The sequence below is a fragment of the Pocillopora verrucosa genome, chromosome 1, assembly GCF_036669915.1.
Source record: "Pocillopora verrucosa isolate sample1 chromosome 1, ASM3666991v2, whole genome shotgun sequence".
NCBI classification, from domain to species: Eukaryota; Metazoa; Cnidaria; class Anthozoa; order Scleractinia; family Pocilloporidae; genus Pocillopora; species Pocillopora verrucosa.
This window is the reverse complement of record NC_089312.1, coordinates 13,130,719-13,144,476: the sequence shown is the minus strand read 5'-3', so window position 1 is coordinate 13,144,476 and position 13,758 is coordinate 13,130,719. Positions and strand designations below refer to the sequence as shown.

Here is a 13,758-nt window from a genome sequence, read left to right as displayed (position 1 = left end):
TTGTTTCTACCGCTGACCCACTGTCCGGGCGCTCTTTCCATAGAGTGCTGAACAAGATGGCGGGACTTGGAGACTTATTGGCTGCATGTTTAATCGGTAAATGTTCTCTTTGTTAGCTCAAAAATTCGTCATCATACATTTTTTTTAAAAAGAAAAATTTATGATTTCTTTTCTGGGTTAAAAATGCAGAGAAAGATGTTGATTCTGACGTCCTTTGGACATGGTCTTACCCCACTATAACCGAAACGTTCCGGCAGGTCCTTTTGAGGAAATGCTGTCTTAAAACCGACAAAGAGGAAGTCATACCTTTTTGTTTTGGCCAGTTCAATAAGCAGTGGTTCTATATTTACATGTCAGAAGTTAAGAACTCCGATGCTCTAAGCAAGGTGGGTTTGGTTTCATCAGGGCTGGAGGAATAAAGACTGATCATGAGGAGGTGGGATGGGTAGGGCTATCCCTTGGGGACTCTGCCAAATATTTTTTGCAATATGCTCCACCCTTTGGGATTGTGAATTTGGGTATCATGTACCATCCACTAAAGAGGTATTAATGTTTTGTAGTACAAGGTATGGTTTCTAAAAATTAGGAATTACTTATTATGCATTTATTATGCTAACCCTAATGCAAAAAATCTCCTTTTGAATGTGTGCATTTTCACCTTATTTCATATACAGTACTTGTGATTGACTATAACTGGTTTTCAATAAACAACTAAGAATGAATTTGGAACTGATACAATTAAGGCTAAACTTGACTTTTTTCTTTGCAATTGCTTATAACAGAGTGATACATAGAAATATAATGAGTGCTTGAAGGGAAATATTTGAAGTATGTAATTATTAAAAGAGTTTTATGATTTTATAACACAAGTCTATGAAGTAAAAATAATGAACAATATGTTTATTATTTTCAATTGCTTTTTGGTTATCAAGGTTACCCATGTGGCACTGACACTGATAGCAAAGGTGAGGATGTTAACACACATTTGGTATGCCTTTAATATGGCTAAAATGATTTGTATCTTTTATTGTTTAAGGATGTGCATTGTTATGTATATGAGCCAAGAAAATATACAAATCAAACTAATTTGAAATCATAATGACCTGAAATTCATTTTAAAGTACATATGCACCTGGTACATCATTCTGGAAGAATTTATAAATAATGTGTTCTACTTATTTAGTTTATTTTATTTCCTTTTCTGCAGGACTTTTGTCCTGAGAAATACAAGAGTCTGTGCAAGATCATGTGCAACAAGTTCATAAAAACTGGTGATGCTAGTGCAATGCTGGAGCCATACCTGTCTGTTATTACAAAGGGCTCTTGTCCTAATGATGACGATGGTTTGTTAATAGTCAAAGACTTTGATCCTCGCTTGTCATATGTTGCCTCTCCCATCTCAGGTGAATACACTTCATGATTTGCCGTAAAACTTGGTTCTTGCTTTTTTTTCTGAAAAATTCATGCATGTGTTTTTTCAAAGACACTTTCTTGAGGTTACCATGATCTGCTTTTGAACCAACATAAGGGATACACTCCTAAGCCATGAACAAGTTAGAGCTTGGAAATGTTAAGAAAATCTTATATGGCAAACATTACTGCTTGATAGAGGAGCACTTTCTGGACATAGAATAAGCTTAACCTCGAATAGCATTACTCAGTAGAACAGTTGGAATAAAAATGTTTAAATATTTGATTAATTAACAGCATGCAATTACTTATTTGGTGTAACAGTTGTTCATGAGAAGAACAAACATTAGGGTGCCTTAAAAGCTGTACATTTCAATGTACTAACAACAATTATCCTTATAAATTTTGCTCCTTTCTTTATACTAACAGATGTTATTAACATATTTGGGGTGGAGACAATCCTAATATACACAGCCCTACTGCTAAAGAAGAAAGTTGTGGTATACAGTCCCAAACTTGAAACTATTTTAGATATTTGTAGGTGAGTAAGAATGGTTTAGTTTACTAAATATTGTTTTAAAGCAGTGTTATCTCCTGAGCAGATTACTCCCATGGTGTAGTGTCATCATTTTACTAATGGAGGGTTAATGAGGCATTTGTTGCCAAGAGCAGTATCAGAATGCTAAAAGTTCATTTCAGAGATGTCATTGGCATGGTTTTCCCCCTCCCCTCCCCCACTGACTCTCAAAATTCATACTATTTCTTATGGTGAGACATACTGCAATAAGCTAAGGTCGACTGGTTAAGAAACCCAATTTCTTTCTCTGTTCTAAGTTTTTGTTAAGTTTTTTGGAACCTGACCATGCTCAACTTTTCAATCATGTGGACCTGACTGACTACAAAAACATATCAATTTATCCAGCTATATTTGTTGAAACAAGAACAAAAGATTGTGCCTGGTGAGGGATGTTTCTCTTATCACAGCTCTCAAGAAACACTTGGAGTTGAAAAATTATTTCTTTGAAACTTTACCCTTCCTACTTTGGTACATGTAATTGTTAAATGAATGATGGATTTGTTGTCTTTTTTTAAGGGCATTACCTTTATTAGTGTGGCACCGTCAGAACTGGAGCATACTCCATCCTTACGTTCATCTTGAAGATGAGGAACTTGAGAAACTAACAGCAAACATAACTTATGTGGCTGGCTTCACTGATGCATCTGTTGAAAGCAAAACTGACTTGTATGACTTGTTTGTTAATGGTACGTTTTGCAATTATGGATATATATTATCCTCTTACAAAGACAGTACAGTCACAAGTAGGACTTTTGAGAGAAGATCAACTATGCTGATGCTAAAATGATTGTAAAAAAGAATTGCAAACATTTTTCCCCAGCTCAGCTTGTTTTGTTTCTTTTTATCTTACAGTTGCTGCTGGAGAGATATCCATTGCTCCTGAAGCACGAGGTATGTGGACAAAACCAACTTCTCAGTTATTATTTTAAAAATTGAAGGATCTTCACTCTGTGCTTTCGTGAATTTACAGGGTACACGTTAATCATTGTTAAGAACAGGAAAGCATGCAATCAGTGCTAACATTGAAAAAAAGAGTGGTTAGTTTGAGGGGAGGGGGGGAGGTGAGGTCACAATCATTTTAACTAATGGGTTTGCTCTGACTGATCATGGTCTGTCTATGTAGTGTTAATTACTGACTTAACAAATAGATTCCATGTTACTGTGTGACTGTACAGGACTGTACGGTAATAGATCACAAATAACGTCAAAATGAGGTTTGAAAAAAAACGAGATGCAGCCAAATTTTGATGTCTTGTGTGATTCCTACTGTACAGACCCACGGCAACATGGAATCTTTTTGTTTTATATGATGAAAAACAAAATGCTGTCAGTGGTGACGTCATGTACGTGTCTGTCCTCCAATAGATCATAAGCAAGAACCAATCGAAATGCTTGTATAATTTAGCGTATAATATAAAATCAGATATGACACGTGTTACGTCATTTTCTCTTTATGTGTATTTCTGAAAGATCTCATTACTTGTCTAGATACTTTTCAGATGGGAAAAATTCACAAGGACATAGCAATGTTTATGGTAGATGCTGCCAAAAACGAGGAGTACAGTGATCAAAGGCTCGTCAAGGTAATAACACAAAGACTCTTTCAGACCTGTACAAGCCTGCACGAGACCTGTGTAAGAAAGATCAGGTGCTAATTTAAGTTTACAATTAGTAGTTGTGACTACGCAAAACTTTTTGGCGAACGTTTGATAACGAACAAGCGAAGAAACCAAGGAAGGAACTGATGCTCGAACAAAGTTACGAGCGACCGAAAGAAAGAACGAATGGATGAAAATACGAACTAACGTAACGTCTAACAAACACAAAAGCAAAAGAAAGAGCTGTCATTATCCTCATTAATGAACTGTTTGATCAAAGCCCCCTCTTTTGACCTATTTTCTATTTGATTGTTTGAGTGGTTGTAAAAAACGAGGAGCGAATGGGTTGTCTCGCCCTTCGCTCTTGCGAGAGGCTGAATACAAGCTAAAATCTTCGTTCCGCACATCTAATCACTTACATTAGCGCGACATAAGGTTTTTTGTCGTTTTTTTAAGAGACTGAGACGTGTAATTAAAAATGTTCTTCAATAACCTTTCAGGAATTGTCCGTCAAGACGAAGGATCTCATAAACAATCTGAAAAAGCTGGCTGTTGAATTAGAGGAGGGTGGCAAGGCTAGGATCACTTTGGAGGCATTAAAACAGCGAAAACTAACACCAGTTGTAGAGAACTTTCTTTTCAACTTGGCCGCAGCTGAGGGCTTGGTTTGATGCTTCACTTTTGTATGGTTTGAATTACGCCCCAAGATCTGAAGACCTCTTCTCCTTGTTGACTGCAAAACAGCGATGGCGGATCTAGAGGAGGGCCTGGGGGGTCAGCCCCCATCTTTATTTTGGTTAAAAAAAAAATCGTAGAAGGAAGAAAAGCCGGCAGGGAAAGCGACAAAAAAAATCGGTTTTCCCCCCCTTAGCTCAAGGTCTGGATCCGCCACTGAACATTTAGTACATATTGCGTCCTCAGATAAATTTCTTAATCTTCACCACTTGTCCAGTTTTCATTGTCAGAAAAGATATATATGAATTGTTTTGATATAAAATATATAGGAGTGAATCTATTCTATTGGTGTATAGTTGATTTGGAAATAATTTTTCAATTGAAGTCTTCGATTTGATTGCCCTAGGAAGTATGGCATTGTATATCTTCACTGCTGCATTTTGGCAAGTTACCGATCGTTAAGTACAGTGCTGAAGGTCGCTTTCAACTTGTGTGTAGTCATTGTATCATAGTCGTGTTATTCTTAGCAGTCCTTTTTGGGCACATAGTTTTGATGAAATGATGACGGCTCATGTGCAGGTGTCTCTTATATTGTAATGATTTTTATTATAAACGAGAAATAATGATTTTAGTATATACGTTTTCTCGAAGATTACCAAAATTAAAAAATTAAACAGTATTTATTTTCAACAGATCACATACCTTTGTAGAAAAAAAGGTAACTTATTTCGAATACAATACTGTCATTTTAAACGCAAGTTCTGTTGTTCCAAAAGCAGTTCCATGCAAGTCCGACGCGCAAGTCAGTCGCGCAAACTATGCGTGCCGCGCCTCTCAAATACTTAAGGTGCCACTGGGATATACTTTTTATGTTTTTTATCGGCTCGCGCGATGGAATCTGCTGGGGAACGGCGCTACTCGAAGCCATGAACTCGTAGGGACCGTGTGAATGCAAACTAATTCCCGGCAGTTGTCGCCAGTAATATGTAAAGTGGAGTCACCTTGGCAGGAAATTAATAAAAGTAAACTTAATCCGTATGTTAGTTATTAAACATCACGCGGCAGATTTTCATCGTGACATTCGGATACAAATAATTACCTTTAATCCGGGAAAAAATAAAAGGAAAATCTAGATGTCGAACTCATTCGAAACATGATGAGGTGTATGATATTCTGTAATCTTGCAAGAAATTTATGATCAGGTTTGTGGATAGTGCTTCTGAGATGTGTCTCGCCTTTTGAAGAGATTTTTCTCTTTGTAGAATGAAAACAAGAGAAGAAATACATTTAAGTAGCTTGTCTTTACTGACGCATATGACATCTGCCAACTTTATTAAATTACTTACTTCTACAAGTGAGTGTGAATTAATATTAGTTACCAATCTGACTATTTCCTATTGTGATTACAGTGAACGAGAGAGTGGCAAATTGAAATGATAACAATAAGCGTGGGTGAATCCATGAACAAACTGCACAGATTCATTTGCTTTTTTTTGTCTGGTGAAAAAACACGGGATTATCTGATGTTGAAAGGTAAAATTAAAAAAAAACTAGAAAGTGTCATTACTTGTAGTTATTTTAACAAGAAAATGTACATAATTATTATTCTGTACTATTACTTTAGATATAATTTGGACTTCGGGGTATTTTGAGTTAAATTTTTATCTGTTCTTGCTTACTGTACACTACGAATTGCTCTTGAGCCTTATAGCTGTTGATCGATCTACATTTCTTGTTATTTTTAACGTCTTGTTACTTTTGGCTATTGAGGGCTAACCAAACTGAGAAATCTTTATCGTCACATGAAAACGTTATATAGCTTTATAATGCACAGTAGGCTTTGTATTTCTACAATTAACACTGGAGATTTTTGAGAACAAAGTCGTAATCAGATACAACATTTCATATGTACAGAATTCACAGGTTTGGAAGAAAACATTTGCATCCTTCGTTGATATACTTTTTCACTTCTTCTCGTGATATATAGAATGAATAATGAAACAATTTCTCCAGTGCAGCTTGCGATGATTTTGGCTCGAATACTGCGCCTCACGTGTGTTTCAGATTCCCGAAAATCACAGGCTGAGTCCACGTTCGCGATCTTCCTACGGAACTCTGGACTCATGACATTTGCAAGATCGACAGAATAATCTCCCAACCAACTTTGCCACTTGCTCTCGTAATTCGCGTGTAAACGCCATGTACATGAAAGGGTTTATAGCACTGTTAAGGTTGGGTAGTATAAGAACAAAGATATCCCTGACGGCATAAGGTATGTTTAGACGGTCGTGCCAAAAACCCGAGAGCATCAAGATAAAGAAAGGCGCCCAGCTAGCAATGAATATTAAAACTACACAAGCCATCATTTTCGCTGCTTTCAGCTCGTGCAAAATGCGGGCTCGTCGAAAAGGCCTCTCACCTTCCGGACGGACCGTATTGGTTAAAGTCCGCCGGCGCTGGTGTACAGCGACTTTAGTGAGATAAGAATACGTTCCAATAATGATTCCAAGGGGCAAGAAGAACGCCAAGCTCGCCACCGTGGTGTAGAACACACGGTCATTTTTATGGCATTGTGTGAAAGTCTCGAATGCGTGAAATGTCCAGTTGTAGTTACCAAGGGAAGCGAATATCATCGAGTACATCCACACGAAGCATATCATCTTCAAGCTGGTCTGTTTTGTGAGGAGAACACGGTAGCGAAGAGGGAATTTTACAGCGACGAATCTGTCGATGGACACAGCGGCCAAACTACCTATAGATGAGCTACATGCAACAAAATCCACCCAGATCCAAAGACCGCAAACATTAGAACGAAGACACCAGTTGTTGTTACGTAGTGTAAAGTGGATTCTGAATGGCATCGACAGAAGAGACACCAACAGATCGGCCAAAGCTAGAGAAACAATGAGATAATTTGTTGTGGAACGAAGAGCGCAATGGATGTAAACAGTGGCGCAAACGAACAAGTTTCCACAAAATGTTACTATGCAGATAGCAACAAGAATCAATGAAAGTGCAAGATTTTTTGAAGTGGGAGGAAGGTGGCATATTCCGAGGTCTGAACTGTTAGAGGCATTGGTGTGGGCGACAGGTAAGTGGTTTGAATTGTCTCCCGACATCTCTATCCCTTCCTTGCGCAAAATGCTCAGAGCTCGAAGCTGTCGAGTGAAAGAACGATTTGCAGTCTCGCAGATGTTCAATTTGGACACCGTAGCAAGTTGGCAATGTTCAATTGTTTTTTGATGGGATGGTACAAATTGAATTTTTCTTCGCTAATCGCATCGACGTATGTGTTGTGAAAAGCCTTGACGTAACCAAACTGACAGATCCCCTCACAAAATTCAGTCTTTTGCGTCAAGTATCACTTAAAACAAGGCTAGGGTAATTAAGAAAATAAACAGACTTCCTTCATTCAATTACCGTGTCAAATACAAGAAATTTACACCAATACCACCGTTGAAGCTGTTAGATGGCTGTTATTCTATCCGTTTATTGCATGAATTACTTTGCCTTTCGTGGTTATTTCATTGGACCGTTGGCAATTGTAAGTTAGTAGTTTGCTAAAAAAGAAAGCTCCTATGAGAGCCTTTAAAAGTGTTGCGCGCAAAAACTGCAAAAATTTAAAAGTTGCCTTCACTTTAACCTGTAGTTAAGGATTACACGTTTTGCAATTTTTTTGAAAAAAAGACGCTTTAACCTGAATTTATTAAGAGTGAGATGAAAGACATTTCGAAGCGAGAGGAACTATTAAATAAGCTGACGAGAGTTGGCCCAGCGGAAGTGGCTTTTGTTGAGTGTTTTTATTATGTGCGTGTGATGAATCAGTGTGTTGATTAATACAGAAATTGTGTCGGAAGTATACTCAACAGTATTTCATGAAATCTTCCTGAAATCGGACAAATATAAAGTGACCTTCATTAAAAAAAAAAAAAAAAAACGCTCAATGTAAGCATGGGGAATATACTTTGCTTCCGTTGCTGTTTTCCGTTTCTCTTTTGTAGAGCAAATAAAAGTACATTTGCTTTTATTGTTTCTTTTCTCTTGTTTACTCGCTTTTTCAATATACTTAACACGTACCTTAGAATTTTGTATCGGCCGATGTCTTTTGGTGTGTTATGAGAACAATGTTTCCGTCACACTTATAATTTCTATTATATCTATGCACTTGGAACTGACTTGTGGTGTCCCTCAGAGCTCATGCCTTGGCCCATTATTGTTTGTATTGTATGCGAGCAAGATTTTTCAAGTCGTGGACAAACATCCGCCTGGCATTCATTGTTATGCAGATGACAGCCAACTTTATTTGTCCTTCTGCCCCAATGCTAGTGTTAACCAAGAGGTTGCTTTGGCTAGAATGGAAAGCTGTATTGATGATATTCGTAATTGGATGTTGATTGATAAATTGAAACTGGACGACGACAAGACTGAGTTTCTGATCATTGGTGCATCCCAGCAACTCGCTAAAGTAACTATTTCCAGTCTCCGTGTTGGCAACTCAGCAATTACTCCCGTGTCATCTGCGAGGAACTTGGGCTCATGGTTCGATGCAAAACTCTTACTACTTATACAATCTGAGGAGGCTAAGAAAGTACCTGTCTAAAGAGAAAATAAAAACTCTGGTCCATGCCTTTATCTCAAGCAGAATCGACTATTGCAATAGTTTATTGTATGGTGCTCCAGAATATCAAATTAACAAATTGCAACGTGTTCAACACGTGTGCTAGATTAATATGCAATGAAAGTAAATATTGTCACATTACTCCTTTATTGATGGAGTTGCACTGGTTACCTATGAAGTTAAGAATTGAACTTAAGATCGTATTAATTGTTTTCAAGATTTTTAAGGGTTTAGCACTGTCTTATCTAAGTTTTTTAATTACACGCAAGCCCGAGTCAAGATATAATTTAAGGAATTCCAGTGATAAGACCTTACTCAGTTATCCTCGTTTTAAGTAAGTGAGTAATTGAGTCATTACCGAACTAGTTATGTATTGGGCAGAGCTGATGTGTAAAAAATTATAAACACTGTAAAGGTAAGAAGTTTCAGAGACTTCACATATGAATTCCACAATTTTTTATTAAATAAATCATGATGAGCAGTAGACTAACCTTTGGACATGCTCACGTAAATGAGACATTTAAAAGAAAAAAAAAGCAGACTGTGGCATGGTAAAAATAGAATCATCATTGAAAATTCTGTTATTTTTTAATTAAGCCAGTAATGTTACATCTATTTCAAAGAGCAAGTCAAGTTGAAAGAACATCATTGCAGCAATCACAACTATTTTGAGCATTTGTTATCCTTTGTCTGTGGTTCTAACTCACTTACACCTAAGGTTTGTTTTCATAACTGATGGCATAAGTCAGAGGGCAAACTTAATTGAAATTGTTCTTCTTAATCACTTTGAACTCAGCTCAGTTTCCACTTGGCAAGAGATAGGAGTGTGCAAAGTATCAACGTAAAATCAGTGGGTCATGGTATTAAAAAAATTAAATAAATAAAATAAATGATTATATATCATTGCCACTCATTTCGACATCATATATACAGGTATGTAACATTACTGATTTCACACTTTCACATTTCCAACACAGATCTAGAGCCACATACACTCTCTCATATTTCTTATTCTTATTTGAAACTGGAAATAGGCAAACTGCCAACAACATTGTATCTAAGATTACAAAAATGATGACTTCTTACTAAAAAGATGTAGCTCTCCCAAGGAATTGCTTTAGATCTCCCCTAAAATTCTCTCATGTCTCATACTTAGTCATTTTTCATGGTTCTGTTACTTTACTTCTGTTACAACTGATTCAGAAATAATCAACAGTGAGATATAATATCAAGTTTCTAATTTTTCCATGTTACATGTAGGGGCAAAGCTCTTACAGGGAAACTGGAATTGAGGCCATCCACAAAAATATGTGAGGAGGGGTCCTGGGGTGCCCATGAGTCACGGTTAGGGTAAGCTACTTGTAACTCGACCAAATAATGCTTGAGGTAACATTCGGCTTTCGTTCTTAAAATATTTGGATGTACAGCGTTCTCTGTACTTTTTGTAACTTTAAGAAGTCGTTTACATGTCAATGCGAAATTGTAAAATGATGCAGGGTCATCTAGAAAACACAAAATCGGACGAAGACAGTCACCGTTCAGCGAATAGACGGACGCCGTGAAAGCAATCTTATCTCACGTAGTTTAGTCGCGCCCTTGATACTTCATGTTTCTCATAGAGACGAGGCTGAGGCGTGGCCAGGTTCGGCCAACCACAGGTATATTCCAAGCTCACGTCTCGAGAAAAAGCAAGTGAGTAAGTTATGAAAGCGTCACGCGTTGTGTGACGCGTTGTTTAAGTCATGAGGGGAACCGTTATGACACAGGCAGCCCAAGCTCTAGCTGTGAGCTGATCATACTTCGAAATTAGAGTCAAGGCGAAATTATGAGAGTTTGTTTGGGAATATTTACGACCGCTCTTAGGAATGAAAAAAAAAATAAGTCAAATTCTCAATAAAAATACCTCACATTCCACAGTGCATCGCTTGTTATCTTACCGCTAAGAACCCCTCGCTAGAGAACCCACCTTAGCGAGTTATCCAGTTTACTTCTCTTATGCACTCTTACTTCGCAGGATGGTCATCTCACAGCTGGAGGTTGGGCCAGCTTTGGTAATAGGAAATGGTATGGTCGATTTGCAACGATAAATATTTCGAAATATGAACATTTTACCCGTAAGATTAATAAAACTTACTCACTCCTCGTGCGTCCGTTGTGGTTTCTGGCGTTCTCGGCCGTTTCAAGCTTGCTTTACCATCACTGTTATTCCTGTAAAAAAGGAAAAGCAAGTTTAAAACAGCAGAAATCGCAAAAAACTAAAATACTATTCCGTGTTAAAATTCTCAACAGTTCCTCTCGTAACTTAAGGTTACTTCCACCTTCAGAGGCAGAAAAAATCGTTTGTCTTTTATTAGATTAACTGAATTCAAACAATTTACCTAGCGTTTCCACAAACAAAAATTTTCTGAAAAATTTAAAAGCACCCGAGTTATTTTAAAAAACATATTTTCAAATAAAAATTAACAAATCAGGAAGGTGTCATATCTCGTACCTGGGCGAATCCCCTGGGGGAATTTTCGCGGGGACCGTTCATGTTAAGCCTCGTTTTCGTTCTTTACATATTTTGTTTACATCACCCACTTGACGAAATTCACACGTAGAAGTTCTTTGCTTCGGAAAAAATATTTGCTCCTAGAAAAAATATTTGCTCCTAGAAAAAATAAAAGCGGAAGAAAGTCCTTGGTGAAAAAAGAAAAAAAAAAAACAGGCCCAAACGAGAAAGAAAGAGAACCATTCTGTCAAGGAAAAGGAAAAAATTATCTGTGAAAGCGACTGGCACAGAAGTCGGCGTCAAACCAAAATTTGTCATACATTAAGTTAAAAACAAGGTTTCCTGTCATTTATTCAAGTACCAGTCATGAAACAAAATCATAAACAACCGCCTCAAACCGTAATTTTGAAAGCTGACTGTCGATTCGCTGTCTTGCTTCTCAGCACATTTTCCGTTTTTTCCATTTTTGCCGCGGGGGTTTTCCTTTGCCTTTGGCAACTTTGCCCATTATTGTGTCGTCCTTCTCAACGCTCCACTGAACGATCGAGAATGAGGAATGGGACATGGGGAATCGTTAAAATGGGGAATCTTTAAAATAGGGAATCTTTAAAACAGGGAATCTTTAAAACGGGGAATCTTTAAGAGCGAGAATCTTTAAACGGAGAATCTTTTAAAGCGTGGAATGAAATCGACCAAATGTATGAGCGGTCTGTGGAAAAGTTGTTCTTTTTTTTTCTATCAGTCATCGGCTCGGTTAGCAATTATGATTAAATAGTCTGATCTACAGGGTTTTCCGTTTTGTGAAGTCGATATTGGTCCATATTAACCATTTCCGCTTTTAAAGATTCCCCGTTTTAAAGATTCCCCATTTTAAAGATTCCCTATTTTAAAGATTCCCCCTTCCCCCATTCCTCCATTCTCCATTCTCCATTCTCCATTCTCCATTCTCCATTCTCCATTCTCCATTCTCCATTCTCCATTCTCCATTCTCCATTCTCCATTCTCCATTCTCCATTCTCCATTCTCCATTCTCCATTCTCCATTCTCCATTCTCCATTCTCCATTCTCCATTCTCCATTCTCCATTCTCCATTCTCCATTCTCCATTCTCCATTCTCCATTCTCCATTCTCCATTCTCCATTCTCCATTCTCCATTCTCCATTCTCCATTCTCCATTCTCCATTCTCCATTCTCCATTCTCCATTCTCCATTCTCCATTCTCCATTCTCCATTCTCCATTCTCCATTCTCCATTCTCCATTCTCCATTCTCCATTCTCCATTCTCCATTCTCCATTCTCCATTCTCCATTCTCCATTCTCCATTCTCCATTCTCCATTCTCCATTCTCCATTCTCCATTCTCCATTCTCCATTCTCCATTCTCCATTCTCCATTCTCCATTCTCCATTCTCCATTCTCCATACTTCATTCTCCGGTATATACGCCATGGCTGAATGCCATATAGACGACAAAATGGCTGACAATATTCATGCTATAAGAATCATGTAAGACTTACGATATGTCCTAGTCAGCTTTATTCTTCCACGTTAACCCCTTCTACCTTAAGTTGACTTTGTTGTACCACGTATATACCCATTCTCCATTCTCCCATTCTCCGTTCCTTCTTTTAAAGATAGCCAAAATCTTGCACTTGATTTTGAGAGGAATACATCTACTTTGAGCGAATTTATAGGGTATATAGATGTCACCGATTTTCGTCAAATTTCGCCAAAACATTCCAGGAAAAATGACAAACAAAAGCGTGTCGGGAAATTTTTAATTCTGAAATATTTGTCCCGTGCGTCCATTTACGCAACACGCCTCAGATATTTTTAGCTACTCCAACTCTAGATGCCGATATCTAAACAAACAATCAGAATAAAGAAGAAGCCTGACACACTCTTGTTGATTGATGCCTTGGGAATAGACTGTGCAGCCAATTTGCTTGTGCTGCGGCGTCCAATACCCGATAAATTCAATAGAAGGACCTTTGGTCGTTTCACGCCTTACCGGCTCCTGACACTTCCTAAAAGAAAAACTCGCTTAAATTATATTTTTATCATAAACTACAGTTATTCAGCTTTCTTCTGATCTATAGTTTGCTAGGATTTAAGTGAAACTAGCACGCGTAAGAATTTTTTCCCAAAGGAATGCGTGACGCTTTCATTAATCGTTTGCTTTTTCCAACGCTCACGTCTTGAGAAAATGAAAACAATTAATTTCTGAAATATCGTCGATTTACAACGATAAATATTTCGAAATATGAACATTTACACGCATGATTGATAGAACTTACTCACATTATGTGTGCACTTTGTGATTTCTGGCGTTCTCTGCCTTTTAAGCTTGCTTTGTCTTTACTGTTAAACCTGTTATAACCGAGAAACACT

At 37.6% G+C, this 13,758-nt stretch overlaps 3 protein-coding genes across 3 annotated transcripts; 2 read left to right on the top strand and 1 right to left on the bottom strand.

Annotated features, from left to right (window-relative positions):
* The first annotated feature begins 45 nt into the window (after positions 1–45).
* Positions 46–5,412, top strand: LOC131796118 (DENN domain-containing protein 10). Its single transcript, XM_059113754.2, has 9 exons — positions 46–96; positions 190–386; positions 933–965; positions 1,208–1,403; positions 1,840–1,951; positions 2,504–2,673; positions 2,840–2,878; positions 3,476–3,570; positions 4,086–5,412. The coding sequence occupies exons 1-9, from the start codon at positions 57–59 to the stop codon at positions 4,254–4,256; spliced, it is 1,053 nt and encodes a 350-aa protein (XP_058969737.2). The 5' UTR covers positions 46–56; the 3' UTR covers positions 4,257–5,412.
* Positions 5,413–5,564: 152 nt separating this feature from the next.
* LOC131796120 (alpha-1A adrenergic receptor-like) lies at positions 5,565–7,503 on the bottom strand. Its single transcript, XM_059113755.2, has one exon. The coding sequence runs from the start codon at positions 7,377–7,379 to the stop codon at positions 6,366–6,368; it is 1,014 nt and encodes a 337-aa protein (XP_058969738.2). The 5' UTR covers positions 7,380–7,503; the 3' UTR covers positions 5,565–6,365.
* Positions 7,504–8,419: 916 nt separating this feature from the next.
* Positions 8,420–8,860, top strand: LOC136283082 (uncharacterized). Its single transcript, XM_066171309.1, has one exon. It carries the CDS (start codon positions 8,420–8,422, stop codon positions 8,858–8,860), a length of 441 nt encoding a protein of 146 aa, XP_066027406.1.
* Positions 8,861–13,758: the final 4,898 nt, after the last annotated feature.

What these genes read in the sequence shown, in the direction of transcription:
- LOC131796118 (XM_059113754.2), top strand. Translation starts at nt 57, where the DNA reads ATGGCGGGACTTGGAGACTTATTGGCTGCATGTTTAATCG. An exon ending in CACTGACACTGATAGCAAAG is followed by an intron (nt 966 to 1,207) that starts GTGAGGATGTTA and finishes CCTTTTCTGCAG; the next exon opens with GACTTTTGTCCTGAGAAATA. An exon ending in TGTTGCCTCTCCCATCTCAG is followed by an intron (nt 1,404 to 1,839) that starts GTGAATACACTT and finishes TTATACTAACAG; the next exon opens with ATGTTATTAACATATTTGGG.
- LOC131796120 (XM_059113755.2), bottom strand. Translation starts at nt 7,379, where the DNA reads ATGTCGGGAGACAATTCAAACCACTTACCTGTCGCCCACACCAATGCC.
- LOC136283082 (XM_066171309.1), top strand. Translation starts at nt 8,420, where the DNA reads ATGCACTTGGAACTGACTTGTGGTGTCCCTCAGAGCTCATGCCTTGGC.